The following is an 18,585-nucleotide window of genomic DNA, read 5'->3' on the forward strand; positions in this document are numbered from 1 at the left end:
TTAATACGACTGCTCGAAACGGCTTCGTCGAAAATTCGGCCGGAAAGATGAGTGCGATGGACTAGCACGTTCTTGGGGAAAGACAGAGTATCTATCTCTCTCTCCGGCACGCACTGATACCTATCGAAAGTTTTTTTTCCGAGGTAAATGCATATTCGCAACATCTAATTGCAGTTCGTGTTCCTCTGGTCTGGTCGAACAGCACAGCTGCACAAATCAAGCTTGTGTAGTATCTATGGATTTATGTTAGTCGTAAAGCGAACTCTTAAAACCACTCACACACACCTGCAATGAAATACACCATTGTTCTTTATTCTGCGACAATGTTTTCCGGCGGTTTGCATCATCGCTGCACACCAAGATATGGAGCCTTCAATTTCGATCAAAACAGGTTAGGCAATAAGTAGTAGGCTGTCACGTCATTCGTGCAGGATCGGTGACCCCAAACCGAGTCTTGAAACACGATTTGAAGCGCGCTGCTGACGCGATGTTAAAGGAAGGGTTTTAGAATAAGCTGCTGGTAGATTTTACGATACTGGGCTAGATGGTTATCGAGAGAGGATTTATTTACACTAACTATACAACGGATAACACCTTATGCAGCTGACATACCCCAAGCACGACAGACCACCAGACCACTGCCTACAGTCCAACTCCAGTTCTGAAAGCACTAATGAGAACTTCTTGTTGGGCAAGTTGGTATCGATTCATAACTATTTTAAGGCACCGAAGAACACACAGCACACAAGGGAGGACCGAGCGCCTTTTTGAATTTTTGTTTTTTTTTTTGCTCACAACTTCTTTATTTTTACAGAAGACATGTAGTACCTGTATACTTTCAGTCAGCGCCTCTCTTGTGCGCTGTGTGTTCTTTGGCGTCTTGAAATAGTTATAATGAATGGACACCAATGAAACGTTCGCGACACATTTTTGCACAACATATATAACAGTAGCCGTGCGTTGTGTCGTAGCTATATAAATAGCCCTGGCTCGCAACGCTCACACCGTACGATCTAACTCCGGCGCTTGCATGGGCCCGCTTCATGATCACGCGCGCGTACAAGCTAAACATAGACGGCGGAGCTAGTGTCACACAATGTCGGGGACGTGCGCTATTTGTTTGAAGATGCGAGGCGATCGATCTCTGCCGTAAATGCCGTATTTGTATAACATGATCACGCGGAATGCACATTCCCAGTATATCTGCTTCATGGTGCACGTGCTCAATCATAAAACGCGACAACTAGAAAGGGGGTATGCACATAACATCCGCTAGGAGCGCTAGCGGCGTCAGGCATAACTTCGGTCGCGAGTTTATGCTGCCTACGCGAGCAGGCCTGCGTCACCAAGCAGCTACCAATACGCAGGAACCGCCCGACTTCCTTTTCGAAGCGTTTTTCCGACTTGGCTACCGAGTGGTACGTCCAGCGATGCGCTTAGAGCGTACATGCGTGGGTTGAGTGAACCAGAAAAAGCACGCGCTATAAAAACAAAGTGTGCTTGTAGGATTGTGTTGACCCGCTCGAACTCAAAGATGATGAACTTCGGCGCGATGCCGGGCTACTGCCTCGCGTGCATCTTGCAGAAATCAAGAATTACCTTGTGAATGCAACGAGCTTCGTGATCAGCGAGCAATTGAAAATTTACAATTGAATGGAAGGCCACAATTATCTGATGATGCGGCTGGGTGCGGCAGCCATGCTGCTCGCGTAGCATGACAGCCTCAATTACGGAATTGACTGCATGTTGTCCACTAGCGTCGCTAAAGGTAGCGTTAACGTTGCTTCACTGAAATAAAAAAAATACCCGAGAACTAAACAATGCGATTCCATATCGACATGTCTGCACAGCGCACAAGACAAGCACAGAAGAAAGAACACAACACAGGCGCTGTCCTCGTCTTTTGCGCTGTGCAGACATGCCGATATTGAATCACCAACTCGCCCAAGCTTCCACTTTATCAATGCGACTCCACAGCCTTCGTAATTTGTGTGTTGCGTCAATTCTGCTGGTCTTGCCAAAACTTTTTTTTTTTGCCCTCCCAGGTTCGTCAATCACAATCATTCAATGAAAAGCCACTCACACCATGACTTCTCGTAAAAGAAGAGGGCGAGGTGCTCCATTGCACACTGCACCTGCAAGGCAGGCCTTGCAGAGTCATGCTTGCACATAGCTGCCGTGATCTTTTACACTGAGGCTGTAGTGAAGAAGAGAGATAACCAGGTATCGAGAAGGATCCTATCTGGGCAACATTCCTATCGCTGGGCTTTTCTTGTGTGGTTGCTGCCGCCAAATACAGCACAGTTCACCATGACACCGAAGCTCTGTTAATGCACGGCCACGGCGCGTAGTCTTTTCGGATACGCAAACACCTGTACGTAGTCATCTGTTCAATCAACCAATACCAGCAGTACTTCGCACGAAACAGTGAAACGTCTGCGCTTATATCAGCTACTGGATTTTCAGATTTTTCTGACGCTCTGCGACCGTAAACATGGCGCGGTCAAAGACACTAGATACGGTCGCGGAGCGTCAGAAAAATCAGAACTACACGCAAGATGGCGGCCGTGACACCACCTTAACCAGTATATAAGCAAAAAGCTAGGGACTTCAGGCGCGCCTAGCGCGGTTGCCCCGGCGAGTCGCCACCTCGCGGATTGAGCTCAGTGCATACCTTCTATACTAAATACAACAGCTAGAACCAGCTACACGGAGCTAAACCTGCTTCATGGCACTGCTTAAGACGAAGACGCCGCCATTTTGGCTGTCTCACCGCCGTCGCGGCCGCTGGGGACGTCAGAAGCAAGTGTCATCTTCACAATGCGGCCAAATATCACGTGACCATTCTTCTTGGCGGCTTCTTGGGCGTCATGAAGACTACCGAACGACAGCACCGTTTTCCCCGACAGTGCACCATCGGTGCGTCGGACGCGAACCACCATGGTCGGCTTCAAGGGCCAAAGAAAGTTGTTGATCTGAGCGACGCTAAAGGGAAGGCCTTCAGCGACCACTTTGTACTGTCCCTCCGATGACTGCAGGACTTCTTCCAAGTTATGCTCCTTCACCACCTCGCCCGGGATCCATCGTTCGCCGGACGCTTTCGCCTTTTCTCGCCTCGTAGTCGACGACCTGAGAGCACGCATTCCTGAACTCGTATTGTCCGCATACAATGCTAAGCTCAGAAGATCTCCCTTGAGTAGCCTGTCAGCGTAATCTTCCGAGACGAGCTGCAGCTCTAGCTTCGCCCCTTTCAGCCTTTTGCCGGTCATAGCCAAAGCTCTCTGGGCATCTTCCGCGGTCGCGAACCGGACGAACGCTGATCTCTGAGCCTTGTTTGAGTGGAATCGTTCACGCTCTATTCGTGTCACATTGCAATGGGACAAGAACCTTTTAAGTTGCTCCTCCGTAGCGTCCGATGCAAGGTTACGGACATGCACGACATGACTGGAAACTATGTCCTTAAGCGCGCCCGGCGCGGGTGGTCTTGCCATTACATAACGCCGGACGTCGTTCGCTTCCGCCCGGATGACCTTAATGCCCCTACTCGATAGCTCGGCGTTGCCCCACGCATATTTGACGGCCCTCTCTTGGTCCTCTTTTGATGTCACCTCAACGAATGCACTGCCGGATGGTAGCTTGTTGCTGGTCAACAAGAGGACGCCCTGGGCGCCCTTAGACACCTTGATGCCTGCTCTCTTTAAGTGCTTGGCAACTAACGCTGGCGTAACATTTCTAGGGAGGCCATTAACCCTTAGCAGGAATCTTTCAGTGTCCTCATCGCTATCGCTCTCGCTGGAGCCACTGTCACTATCACTGCTGCTACTGTCGTTTCTTGAAAATGAGGCGCCTCTTGGTGAGGGGGCGCCAGACTCTTCGGTTAGTTGTCCTGCTTCCTTGCTGTCTTGCAGGTCTTCTCCAGGCTTCTTACTGCCGCTGTGAAGAAAAAGAAATGCAAGAATACAAAATGCAGCAGCCGTAGAACCAAGCCAATAGGCGATCATGAAAAAGCCTGGGGTCACGTCTCGTAGATATTTATTTCTCCCGATTCATTTCGTATCATCCGCCGCTGCGACTGCCGACCACGGCGATAGCAGAAGCGCAGCCTCATGTGAGCAAATGCATGACAAGTGGCAAGAAAGAATGAAAAATGGTCAGAGTCGGTATAAAATGCGGCCCCTGGCAACATCCTATAACTGTCAACACTGAAAGTAAGACAAAGCAAAATATGTGCTCTTAGAAGTGCACAGGGGTACTGAGCCACCGTCGGTCATCAACAGGTCAGACACTGCGCCTTTCATAAGCAAAATTAGTCTAGATTATGTAAAATGTAGAATGCCACCAGAGCCAAACTGCAGTCACTTCTCAGGCTTTCTGCCCCACTGGGTATCAAAACAATTCCTTAACAGTCCACTGCATTGTTTTCCCCTAGAGTATTACATGGGGACATGGTTTACTGCCAGTGCTTTTCTTGTTCACTCATAGAATTTATGTAGAATCTACCTGCAGACAGAGAATACCTTCCACCATTTAGTTGGTGAATGAACACAGTGTTCCTCATGCATGGGTATTTCAACACCAGCCTGCAACTGGGCTATAAATTATTGGTGCTAACGTCATTGTTATGTCAATAAAACCAATTTGTGAACTCTGTTGAAGACAATGAGAGGCTGCATTGCTCACCAAACAAGCACCATTTTATACAAGAAAGTGTACACAACAATACTGTTATTGTTTGGATGCTTCGTTCCAAACAAAAGAACAGCTATGAGGTTAAATAATATCATTCAACGTCGCTAATATAAAGTGTTGCAATGTCAAATCACTTTTTTCCCTTCGCCCATTATTAGGTCTCTCAACATGCTGCAAAATACAAATCCAGGCAAAGAGAATCAATTGCACAAGCTATGCAGCATATTTATGCACACTTTCAGTGCTTGCTTAGGAATGCCTGAAAAGGTCTCATAACATACAAAAACAACACAAACACTGTTCTGGAGTTCTTCAGTGTTACAAGGGCTAAGAATGAGCACATGAACATATTTCCACAGTGCATTACCAATAATTCATAAACTTCTGTAATTTTTATGACCTACTTATTCAAATTACAGCCACTGGCCACCCTTGATATGGTCATTAGTTACTCTTTTATCATTCCTGTTCATTTATAGAATTCTCATCAGTACAGGCACACACAGGAAACTCAAATATGAACATGATGTAACCAGTGTGATGAAACAAAGATGAAAGTCGCACAAACATGTAGCCTCTGTCCTCATACATATCATGTACTCCCCGTGCCATGTACCTGAACGACAAACTTGCCCAGTATTCTACTTTAGTTAAGTGCAAAGCTATAAATGAAAAATTGAAAATTCTACACAAAACACAATACCCTCAGTAGGTCTTTTGACTCCAATAAGTGTTGATCCCCTTCAGCCACAGTGTCTACACATGTAACTTTTTCGTTTGTTCTTGGCAGTGGCGGCAAGATAAAAAGTGTCAACATTCAGCGGAATGCAGCTAGCACTCAGTTCAAATCGATCCCTTGTCACATCAGCAGGAAGAATATTAAAAAATACTAGTACATATTAAGAGAGACAAAAATATGCTTGACAAGCCTGATATGTTGCTCTCTATTAGGCATCCTTCCTGCATCAGGATGCCATTCGCTTATTAAGAACTTGCATACATCTGCTTTCTTTAAGATTTTAACATTTTAATGAAATGACAGAGTATTTCTGGCAGTGCCATATCCAGAATAACTGCTTGTAATTATGATGATTAGCCAGAAAGGCTAACAGCTTTATGAGTTATTTTGTTGTTGTGTGCACTATGCTTCTATGCAAACATATAACTCAAATAAGAACTCATGAGCAGTTGATGAAATTGTGACTGATTGAAGCCATTAAGATGGCATTAAACATTGTTAGTGCTTGAAATGGAGATCAGAACATTCGGAAAATGGCCCCAATCAATAATTGTACTAGACAGGTACAATGTATGGAACTTGCGAGTCGTAAGGAAATGCCTGACCTCATGAATATAATATAGTTTCAAGAACACGCATTCTTGGCTAAATAGAGGCAACCAAACAGGGTTTCCCATTATTCATAGGTGTGGAGAAGAAATAAATATTGTGCCTTGTGGCAACATGAAGGAGTAGATAGGTGTGAAAACAATTTCACATAAATTTTCTGGAAGTACATAAACATTCACTTGCAAATTGAACACATAAGAAGGTCTCACAAGACTAAGAATGGAGAAGTAAGCTTGACCCGCATTTTCATGTGTGCGTCATGAAATCCAGAAAGTGCGGTCACCCACAAATCTTAAGTCTGTTGCAGTTCATGTCACACAGTAGATGGCAAACACGCTAGGCATCGGACACTTATCTCACATTGTGTTTCATGCTATGACTGCAGACATGCTCCACCGAATGCTTAAAACACGCTGTCTAATTAAGTCTTCATTACCAGCTTTGAAAATGACCCCCGCATATGAATGTTCACATATTTATGATTTACTTCCTGTCCTCGTCATGACCCTCTTGTCCTCCCTTTTCCTTAGTCAGTGCAAAGTAGCAGGCTGGAGGAGTTTACTTCTGGCCAATGTGCCTTTTATGGAACAAATTTTCTCTCCCCCATTCCAAATTAATGTGAGAAAGGCAGTTACCCTGGCATGGCATTTTGCTGCCTTCCAACTCAAGCTCAGCAAACCTAAAACAGAATTGTACCACTTACTTGCCATTAAAATTTGGTGTAAATGCACAGAAACCAAAGAATGTTGTCTGAGAGCTTCTTGTACTGACCCAGCTCTAGCAATGGAGCAATCAGCTAATTGAAAAATGGCTTGAGATGCCAATTCTCAAGCAAACAAGCTGCAGGTTTCACTTATAAACCTGGGAAAGTATAACACAGCCTTCCTCCTTTTTTTTTTCATTTGAGATGGGGGCAAGGAGAATAACCCTCACAGAGAAGAAAGGATGCAGATATGCAAAATGTGGGCACCAACAAAGTAGAAATATGTCAAATGGGACATTAATACAGTCGAGTGAGCCAGCACTTGCCCTGCAAACTTTTCCTGCAGGGAGTAAGCAGCACTCAGTAGTGAGCTACACATTACTTTTGCCACACTTATGACGAAGCTTTAGGTCAGGGCCAACTCCAATTTCCCTATTCAAATACATGTCAAATGCAGAAATACTTTTACGAGAAAACCATTGCACTGATTTGAATGAAATCTGTTGCACCTGCGAGAGAAACTTAAATTATAGTAGCTCTAGGAAGCAAGATATTGATTTAAGACTGGCCAAAACAGCTTTCAGGAAATAGAAGCACAAAGTTTACAAAGCTTTGACTCTATGCTAAACACAGATGTTGCAATTCTGCAAACTGCACCTGTTGGAGCACCTCAAAGTGGACTAATTTGACATATGAATTTACAGCTTATGTGCAATTACAGCAACATTTATGAGGGTTTTGCAGAAGTCCTACTCACAAATAACCTTTCCATTTGAGAGCACCGTACATACATCAATAATGTCTGTTTTTGATCTATTACTAAGTGCAGTCTACAGAATGGCGATATCATTTTTTTATTGCTGAGTTAGTTGTTGTAAACTTGATACTTGAGGGCTTTTAAGTTTGCAATTCTAAATAATATTTTAAAGAATTGATATCGTAAATTGAAAATCTACTTCCTAGACTTGCTATATTTTAACTTCTTTAAATGAAACAAACAATCTAAATTGGTGCAGTGGTCATCAAGAAAAACAATTTCTCCTCTCTCGTACTAAGATGGGAGTTCCCGAGCCAAAGCTTCCTCTTATGCCCTACATGATTGGTTTAATAACTAGTAAATTGCATTTCTGATGAAAATGCAGTTATTTTAGAGCTTTGGCTTCATGGTTAATTAATGACAAGAACCTACTAAAAACTTATTTACACTGCACAGCCATAGTGATTACAGCAAGCACCCCTTGCTGCACCCCAGTGCAGCCAGTGAATTTCAATACAGGATAACATTCCTTTAACTTTTTTCTATTTATGTGTTTTGAAAAGAAGACAATAGCAAGTAAAAGCACCAAAATACTCAGTGGCATGAACAGATAGTTGCATTGTTTCTGAAGCTATACTTCAAAAATATGTACATCTCATGTATTTCATTGTAGAAGGCTATGTTCCAAATGTTCAGCAAAAGATATCCACATACAGCACTTCACTAGGCACTGTTTGAGGCATTCTAAGCTGTGAAATGGCATTCAACCTAATCGATACAAATAAAGCGTTGTAAAACACTATACGAGGCAAAGAAACAATGCCTAGTAAGTTCACAATTAATGTAGTAAAGTTGCACAACTGTCCTTGCGCATAACCTGATTAGAGTGCACCCATACTCACTTGAGTATAATACGGTACAATAAAATGCTGCACAAGTCAAGTTTATAAAACTATTTTTATTCATATTTATACACAAACAAAAGTATGTGAACTATTTCTTCAAATGACTAGTACTTATATATAAAACCATTTTTGAACACAGTCAGGTGTGCAGTTATGTGCTGTTCTGGCTGGAGTATGAATGCTTTTACATACAAATTTCACCCTAAGACTGAAATCATCTACTACAGTTATGTCCTGTCAGTACTCAACAGCACTCGACACACGCAGTTCAGTCCACACGGCCACTCTCGTCACTCCCTTCACACAGGGGAACAAAACAACACATGCTGCAACTGAATCTCTCAATATTTATATTAGCAATATCACTTAATGGCAGCCATCATTCAAGTAATTACATTTCCTGTCATTCAAATGTACAAAGTCATCCACTCTTTAGAGGTGCAGGCACTCATAGAAGCTTCAATTTAAAATGGAGGCACACATAATCTTTCAGCAATAGTTATCTGCTGTAGGCATCAACAAGGGTACTTTCTCTTTCCTTCAAAGAGGTGGTATGCCGAAGTTAGACTCTACTATATACAGTTAAACCTCGATATAGTAAACACAGATATAACAAAGTAAATATAGAATGTTTCTGACCAATATCAGCGTGTAAAACTTGTTCACAACAAATACTGAATGTAATGAAGGTATTTTTGTGTCACACTATAACAAAGTTTGACTGTGCTCCTAAAGAGAGGACGGCCCTGTACAACCAAGCAGTTTCTTTGCACTACACATCTACTGCCCCTGAACTGCACACTGAGTTCTCCGAACCAGCTTGTATACTCCTGCTAAAAAGTGTGAGGTAATCAAGTGAGCCACACGTTTCCTGGTCACATAGCAAAGCAATGATCTACAGCCTGACATTATTCCATTCAGTTAAATTGATAAGCTATGGTCTGACAAAGGCATAACTCGAACAATGGCTGCCATGACCAACCTTAAAGTTGAATGGGATAATCTTTCCGCAAGTGACAATGAACTGAGGCTGCAAATATGCACCTTGATTTCAAATTGGACACAAAGGTGCTTAATTGACAACTTCTGCACACACACCAAAACCTTTCCTGTCAATGTTTGTTTGATCTTACTGTACTGCAAAAAGAGGATTACAAAGCTGAAAGTGCTGCTTAGGAACACTGAGGTTGCCCTAGAAATAAACATTTGTGTGTGCAAACACATTATCCCAGTATTTCACCGAGAGGTAGTGGTGCTACCGCACTTGGTTCTGGACAATATTAGTGTTCTTGCACAAACAATGAAACTTACAAGCCAGACTAATCTGGCACTAATTAACATATGAGAAATATGAGAACATCACAGTAATGTGTCTCTGCAACTAAGTAACAGAGATACTGGCACTTTTATCAAGTTGCCAATCTAGTTATTTGATGACAGCTACATTCATAACAGCAAATTAACAAAACATTTTTTTTTTTGTTCGCTGCAGTCAATTCTCCCATCAGCAGAAATACGAAGGTTTGATTTGATGCCAGTGAGCATGACAAAAACACAACGAAAATGAAACACTTCTGCAAAGCTGGGCACCCTGAAATTGAACCTTCACAAGAAAAAGTTTGGAGACCACGGCATCAGCAAAAATTTTATTCCTCCTAGCACAACTGTGCAACATGGAACTGTTTGAATGAACTGTGCTGAGTAAACAGGCACATGTGGGCTGTACCACTTAATTTCAGCCCACATGCAAAGAAAATAAAAATTTCACGGCATCTATGGTCTCCAAACTTTGGCTCACAATTGTACCCCCTGATGCAATAAATGTCAGCTGTTTATTGCTGGTTATGGCTAGCTGGCCTTTGCTTTCTTTTTCTTTTTTTTTTGCAATCCGGTGTACATAAAGCTAATTGCTGTGGCATCCTACAAATAAAGGAGCCCTGCAACACCTTGTGATCAAAACTTACAACACACTAGAGTGAGGCCAATGCGTATCAATGAATACATATTCCCGTATAATATTTTTAAAGGACCTAGTAATAATGGAGATATAGACAGCACAACTCAACACATTTCCTCTCAGCTGCTGCCAATATTATTCTTTCCACTATGCATTTATGGCAGCCCTTTAAAGGTTGGCATGACAGAGGCACCAGAGTGCAACAAAGGAGCAGTGACAAGAGAGGCGAGACCCATTAACAACCACTGCTTCGCAGTTTGCTAGAAGATGACGAGGTGCGCATGCGTGTACAAGCTTTCACTCAGCAGTAACTCATGATCACAAGCAATCCGCCAATGGCTGACATCTATGGGCTGCAGAGCGGGTCTAGATGTTATCATCAGCCACTTTTTTCTTTTTTTTAATGTGCACAGCAGGACAAAGGCCTCTCCCAGCAACTTCAATTACCCCTGCTTTGCCCCAGCTGATTCCAACTTCCACTTGCAAATTTCCTAATTTCATCATCTCACCTAATTTTCTGCCGTCCACAACTGTGCCTTCCTCCCCTTGGAACACATTCTGCAACTCTAATGGTCTACCGGTCATCTGCCCTATGCATAGGTGGGACATAATAATGGGGTCTCAAAAGCCGCAGGAGAGAGAGCAATTATTTATGTGAGATTGCGGGCTCTGTGCTGCACGCAACAGAATAATATTTGACTCGCATGTTCATGGCAGCAATTTTTACTGATCCCAAACACTTCCTTACTATGTTCAAGAAGTGTTCCAGTTCCCTTTAAGAGATTGTCAACTTGTCTGCATATTTAAGCTTAACAATGGCTGTGAAACAAAATTTCACTGCAGTGCATTGTCTGACTAAAATGATACCAGTACAACAGAAACTTACTAATATGAACTTGTTTAAGAGTTAGTTACAACCAATCAAATGTTGCAATTAATTTTCAATTCAGCCACTGTCTAATATGATGTGTTGGCTTAGCAACTTATTGTATGCCTACTACTCAGCTGATTGTCGCTGTTTTTAGAATATGGTGGGGATTCCCACACAAAAGCATGTTGCCCACACACACATGCCCCAGTAATAGAAATGCCAGTTCAATGTACCAAAAGCATTGGAGCAGGATGAATAAAATTTCCATTGTGACTGCCTACCACCTAGCCATTATAGTGTGCAGGGGTGCAAAAAATATTTCTTGCTGCCTACTTCTGCATGCTAGCTTTTGACCGCATGTACTTGAAGGCTTCTTTTTTCTCTTTTCCCTTAAGAAGTACAAATCTGTAGTTGTAGTTTTTAGTTAAGTGCATGCTGATACTATCCATAAATAAGGTTTATTACACAGCAAAATCTCAATATAACAAATTTCAGGGGACCACAGAACATTTTTTTGCTAAGCTGAAACATCATTACAGTGAAAGCCCAAAAACTAACCGTAACACAGTTGCTGAGTGGGATGCAAAAAAATGTCTAAATAAGCAACCAGATCAGGGGGGCAATAATTTCAAGTGAGGAATGAAGGCCAACAATATGCAAAATTTATTTATACACTTTTGTTCAATGTTGTGCATCCATTTAGTTTAAATTTCGTTATATTTGAGGCTGCAAGCATGATTCACATTAATTGCGGTGTATAGTATACCTAGTGCTACCTTGGTAGCACAACACTGGCAGTTTAAGCAGTTCTGTGCAAATTCAGTTTAGAGCTTTCTGCTTTTGTGCGAGCTTACCTCTTTCTGTCCAATAAGTGCACAAATAAACTTTAAATGAACAATCGCAGCCATGAACACTGCTGCTACAGCCCTGCAAGTAATTTCGGGATCGATCAGTGAAGACCCACTTGTACGAATATCCCTACAAGCATAGGAGCTAATTTTCTGTGACGCTTTTCTGCCTGCAACTACACAGGACAATGGCAAATTTTCATCATGGCTACAGTGCCTTAGCTGCTCAGCCTAACCAATGCTATTTCGTTGGTTGTCGATGATAAAAGTTCGGGCTCAGTGCTGAGATGATGCAGATCAATTCGCAGACTGTATGACTTTCGGAAAGTCGAGAAACTGCCTCGCCAATGAAAGCGAGAGCAATGGAAGGCACTGGAATGGGGTGAAAATTGTCCATAGCCACTATTTTATCGACATCGCATGAAGAATCAGGCTAAAAATTTTCAGTGGGAAACCGTATGATATCTGAAATTTCTTTCACTGTAGATCTGTAAAAATAATCGCGCTGGCCCGAAAATTGATAGGAGAGTGTAATTACACTCAACAACATAAACACATCCAAAAATGCATATGCATGTACTTAAACATAAGATACTTTTCTTTACCGATAGTTGAACAGTCCCCGCTATGTCTCAGGTTTTCCGATTCCCTGCTCCACACCAGGTGCAATCACAAGGCATAGGCATTGCACACCATCATCGGCTAAACTACTCCTTCGTTCGCTGTGGCAGATGCACTGAAACGTAAGAATTGCCAGATTCTGAAATGAGTTTAACAGTACTGAGATGTTAATGTACCAGGAAAATAATCATCATTATTATGAAAAGTTCAGTGTGCTGAAATTTATAGTACTGAAATATTTTTACATTAAAACTAAGGGCAGTTGGTGTGGTACTTCAGAAAAATTTGCTAATGTGGTGTTTATAGAAAAAAAGGTTTCACTGTAACTTTTTTTTCCCATTTACTGTGGCAATTTATATTTTTTAAAAAGCTCTAATCACGAAGCATGCACTGTAATTTTGCAGCTGAATTTTTTAGCCAAGCTGATATTAGCTGCATGAAATTTGGAAGAAGTATGACTAATCTAAATTAGGAGCTAGCTTTGTAATTACAGTAGACCTCACTTAAATGAAACTAGAAGGTACAGAAAAAAATTCTGCGTTTATCAGGAATTTTGATGAGACCAAGGGCACAAATTATAAAAAAAATAGTTTGAAAAGTGCCAAGTTCTTTGAGTTTAATGTGATGAAAGAAATACATTACTGTGCTCTGGTTTGAACATCACTTTGCATCCTTTGTGCAATGTATGCGTTCATGCGCAAAAAGTTTCCCAAGAAGTCTGCGCAGGACTCGCGTTCAAATTAGCGCCGTAGACTTTCAACCAGGCCTTCTGAACTGCGAAGCTTTTTTTCCGAGAAACCCGTATGAAATTTCCTTTGTAGCTTTGTGCTACATTAGGGTGGATGACAATTTTCTCTTTCATGCCTTCAGACTGGTGTGAAATGATAATGCGCACTGAAGCAGTGATGCCTTTGTCACGATTGTCACTAGAATGATGGCCATTATCATGAACTTCTGTGACCTTATTTTCAATGATCTCCCCAGAGCAGGTAGTGACAGCATCATCTACAGTCTCGTATTCCTGCAGAGTTTACGAAGCAGTAGTGGCGACCTGAGTGTAAAGTACTTCCGTCTCAACAGTGTTGTCTTCCTCCTCAGCGATTACTTGCCTTGTCAAGCCCTCATGGTGGAAACATCATTGGAAATTTCGACACCTTAATTTGTTAACTTGCCCGCGACTACCCGACGGAATTGATTTTCTTGGCTATTTAGCGTGACTATTTAACATGTTTGTCATATTTTTACTGTTCTATATGCCACAATAGCCAATCAAGTAGGTGGTAGTTTTGGTTCCAGTTTCGTTAAACTGAAGTTCACAAAAAGAAGTGTTTAGTTTACCCAAAGTTTTGTAATCATTGTGTCTATAGGGGCCAGCCAAAGTTAATACTTTCGTTGCGTTTATCCCGCATTTCCAGTCAAGCGAGTTTCGTTTATCCGGAGTCTACTGTATTAGCTTTATAAGAAAGTTACAAACCTGAACCAAATTATCTGCCGAAATACATCATTTTGCAAGGTTTTTATGACCGCATGTCACTGAAGTTGAGAGAATGCAGACCTTATTAATATAACATAAACCAGTGGCAAAAGATGTTGAAATGGAGACCAGCTAAGAAAGTATGGAACACAGCTGGCCTGACATCTGTTGCAAAGCAGAAGCGTGGCAGTAGACCTAACATCTGATTCCACAATAAGAGACAGACGAATTCAATGAAAGCACAAGCAATGAATACCCTGGTGCATGTCTTTGTTAAGAAAATTTTACAAAACGGGCTAGTTTTCACTGACCACATCAATTTCACCGATTAAACTGTGTTGTCATGACTAACGGAAGCTAAATATTTCAAGAAGCTTTTTATCCCTTTTAGCTGACTAGTCTCATTTTTGGCGTGATAATTATTCCTGGAGGTAATGTCCATGTGGCCAAAAATGGAAATGAAGAAAATGTGTTTCACCAAGCAGCCATGACGGTTTATAAAAATCTGCAAAAAGAAAGCAGAACTGCCCTGACAGTGGAGAACAATAGTTTCATTTCTACACTCGGCAACCAAGTACTTCTGTTATTGGCCTACCCAAATAAGCCTTACATGTACATTGTAGGCAGCATCCCAGCTTATACTAATAAGAAGGGAAATGGCGAATACTGATGGAGTGCTTTAGCTTTTCCATACATGTAATGACTGTTCACATAATGCTGGGTTACATTTTCTTGCACTACTCTGCAGGCACTTCAGTTCAAGAGACATACTTATTTTTATGTTTGGTCTTCCCACTTATCAACACGCATAAATTATGGGGTTTTACGTGCCAAAACCACTTTCTGATCATGAGGCACGCCATAGTGGGGGACTCCAGAGATTTCGAAGACCTGGGTTTCTTTACATGCACCTAAATCTAAGTACACGGGTGTTTTCTCATTTCGTTTTTAACAGGCATGCAACGTGTGATAATCGACAATGGTGGGTGTGCGCAAGGCATGCCGTTAAGGTCATTTCTTTACATCTGCTAGTTTGATCCGAACAGGACAAGCAAGATTTGTTTGAATGGTACAATGTTCAAAATAAATAAAATGCACAGTGTGCCTTTCTTTAGTTCAAGTAGATTTTTTAAAAATTTCAGAGCACATGGTGCAATTCGGCCTATTCAGGTCTAAGTAAAACCTCGTTAATATGTAGTTGGCGGGGAACGTGGATCAGATACACACTAAGTGATGTACTAGTTAACCGACAATGGCAGATGAGCAGCTAGACTGACTGGCCAAAAAGAAAACATGTTAATTCACACTCAAACACACATGCAGACAAGTTTTATTTGCAAACAGGCAGCAAAAAAAAAAAGTGTGATTTCCACTTGGTGCATGGTGGCCTTGCAGCGACAATGGCATCCTCAAATTTAGCAAGGTGGCAGACCAGTTTATCCATCAGGCCCACACTTCTCTGCAAATGACTTCATGACGGTCAACGCACTAGCCCTGTCTGACACGCAAGCGCCATCGTCCACGTCATCATTTGTGACGATGACATGGAAGCTCTGGAAGCTATGAGAGCACAAAACACGTGATGGCTACCATGTTTTTGCGTCACTATTGGTGGTGACTGCAGTCCGGAAAAGGTCTGTGCACCACAATTTCTCTATCTATGGTCTGCGTGGATGACATTTCGCCAATTCTGCACTTGTACATGCCGAAAAATTATGTAAACACTACGCACTAACTGTTTGGCATGCGTTAGGCGACTACGGCTTAAGCGGTCAGCCAATACATTAAGTTCAATGGCAATAGGGCTGGGGATTCATAGTAACTATATTTAGGTTTCACTGTATTAGCTGAAGTGACGGACATCACTTATATGACAAATTAAGGTAACCAGGAAGCTCATCTTAAAGGGACATTAAAGGCAAATACTAAGTCGACATTAAAGGCAAATACTAAGTCGATGTGGACTGTTTAAATACCATTCCAAAAACTCGCAAAGCTTGTTTCATGCCATGAAAAGACTTAGTTTACGAGAAAATTGCGTCTGAAGGGTCTGAATACCCAACCGGGCGAGCGGTGACATTGCTTATACCCTTTGCTGCCGTCGGTGAGTAAAACAGCAGCCTACAGATGGCGGTAGTGAGCCAATACGGAGCGACAGAGCTGTGCATGGAGGAAGGAAAAAATTGAGGAGGGGCCGTGATGTCACTCTTTGTGAAGCTAAGCGATACCGGAAGTTGGCGTTGCTCCGCCATAATGTCGGGCCAGTTCTTCTCTCATTTACATTTCTCGCAAAACCATGCCTCGCTGCGCACAACCGGGCTGCTAAGAAGCGCGCGCTTTGCAGCAATCCTAAACCAAAGGATGCAATCGCGACGTCTCATCGCATTGCTGTTGCCGAAGTCATGTTGAAAGAAGTTCATAGTGAACTTCACAAATTGGGCCGTGAGGTCGAATCCACTGCTCTTACCAGCTTTTATGAAAATAAACATGCTTTATCAGCCCAGCCAAGTTAACTGTTCTCACCAACAGCGGGAACCAGCCGCTGCCCAGTCCTTGCATGTTTTTAAAAAAGCACCTTTATCACTCCCTTCTACTTGCTTTTCTCTGCTTGGACTTCCGGGGCTCTCAGACGGACTTGTGAGCTAGACGTATGGCGATACGAAAAAAATGTACGCATTCTCACTGTACTGCAAGAATGCACTGGAGACACGTACGACACACCGACCAATTTGTGATCCATGCGAAGTTGATGAGCACACATGTATTTTCGCTGTGGCTTGAGGAATCGTCGCGCCTTATTGAACAAATTTCAGCCGACTGCGTGTCACTACCATAGCGCGGTGGCGCGGAGGCAGAACGTCAATTCTAACTCCGCGTTTGAATACACTTACTGCTTGAGGTGCCTTCTTCCGATGGTAAGTGAAGCTTCATGGCACCTAAGTTTTGTTATAGCTGGCGCACAGCGCAGAACAGCACAAGCGTAGGCCTGGCTTAGATGCGACCATGGAACAGCCGTTGGGTGTGTTCGCAAGCGTAGTACATTCTGTGGAGCCTTGCCGACTCTTGCAGCACATCCGCTAACCTTCACTTCACTGTACTTCTCAAGCGCATAGATAAGATACACCTGCAGAAGGGCTAATTCATTCCTTAATAAGTCAAAGCAGCCGCTTCTTTCTTATCTTCCCGGATGAAGCATTGACTGGCCGGCGCACAGTGCCGAGGGCAGCAAAGTGCACATATTCAGCGTAAAGCTCTATCGGCACATGTATTGCAGTACACATGTGCAGGTGTGTTTGACCCTCGAATGTGCACTGCTTAAAATACTGTCACGAGCACTGTGAGAAACAAGTAACAGTTGAACAACATGTGTTTTAATATGCACAAAAGCAAGTCGTTACTGAACACGAATTTCTAAAACCCCCTCCAGGATTATGCATTCTTGATTAATGTGTGTTCTAAGTGCCGCAAATGCACCATGTGCTGTCAAAACCAGGAATCACTAACCTGCAAGGCGTTCATTGTACAGATTCTGAAACATATCGGTTTCGGCCCGCGATGGCATGTTACCATGATTCCACCGAAGAAGATAAAATTTTCTGCAGATATTCCTTCGTCTGTTGCCATTGCCGTGGTGCAGTACATTGCATAAAGTGTTGCATGCGTGTACATTTCACGAGTTTTAGTTCCTCCTGTTCCACCTGGTCGCAGCAACACCCCGGAGAGCGCGGTCCAGATCACACAATGCAACAAAACACGGAGACTAACGCTAACCTGCCCAAGCGACGCCTTTGCCACGGTACGAAACCTACAGAGCAACATGTGTGAGCGCACACAACTATAACAAAGCCGCCATTGTGGCCTAAGAACATGGCCACTACAGCAAAAAAAAAAAAAGAGAAAAGAATGAAAAGAAAGAAAAGCAAGAGAGAGAGAGAGAGAGAAACTATCCAGTCACTTCCTCCACAGTTTTCTCCTAGCCAGCCGAGGGAGTAGGGCCTCTCCTCAGTTTTTTCCTTCCTCCAAGGAGTGGCGGATTTGGCGCTGCAGCGACTTTTTGGCCAAGTGGCGTAGACCAATCGGGCATCCCGCAACATCCCATGGAAGTTGAATTCTCTGCTACTTGCAGTTTATGCGAGTTTCACAAGCCAGCAAAACCAGTGCAGCACTACGCGACAACGAAACTACTGAAACGCGAAAGCGTGAGAGGTGAAGAGTCGTGCGAAAATGAAACCTTTGACTGCCCGCGTCATTGTCAAGGGTAATTTCAATGAGCTATTTTTTCTAAAAGGGAAATAGAACTAGACAAGTAGCATTTTATTTCGCCTTATAATACAATACAAGGATGGTTTTTGCAACAAGTGGTTGAGTACCAGTGAGAAAATTTAACTGAGAAGTGCTTTCGTCATCGGGCA

The 18,585-nt window shown here is 42.7% G+C and overlaps 1 protein-coding gene across 2 annotated transcripts in view; it reads right to left on the reverse strand.

Annotated features, from left to right (window-relative positions):
* Positions 1-291: 291 nt before the first annotated feature.
* Positions 292-18,585, reverse strand: part of LOC135919966 (presequence protease, mitochondrial) — a 198,813-nt gene continuing 180,519 nt past the window's right edge. For both annotated transcript variants that reach the window (XM_070529293.1, XM_070529292.1), the window contains one exon: positions 292-3,933. In XM_070529293.1, the coding sequence (XP_070385394.1) occupies positions 2,739-3,933 (1,195 nt within the window). In that variant the 3' untranslated portion in view covers positions 292-2,738. The remainder of the gene's footprint in view (positions 3,934-18,585) is intronic.

The sequence above is a fragment of the Dermacentor albipictus genome, unplaced genomic scaffold, assembly GCF_038994185.2.
Source record: "Dermacentor albipictus isolate Rhodes 1998 colony unplaced genomic scaffold, USDA_Dalb.pri_finalv2 scaffold_20, whole genome shotgun sequence".
In the NCBI taxonomy this organism is placed as follows: Eukaryota; Metazoa; Arthropoda; class Arachnida; order Ixodida; family Ixodidae; genus Dermacentor; species Dermacentor albipictus.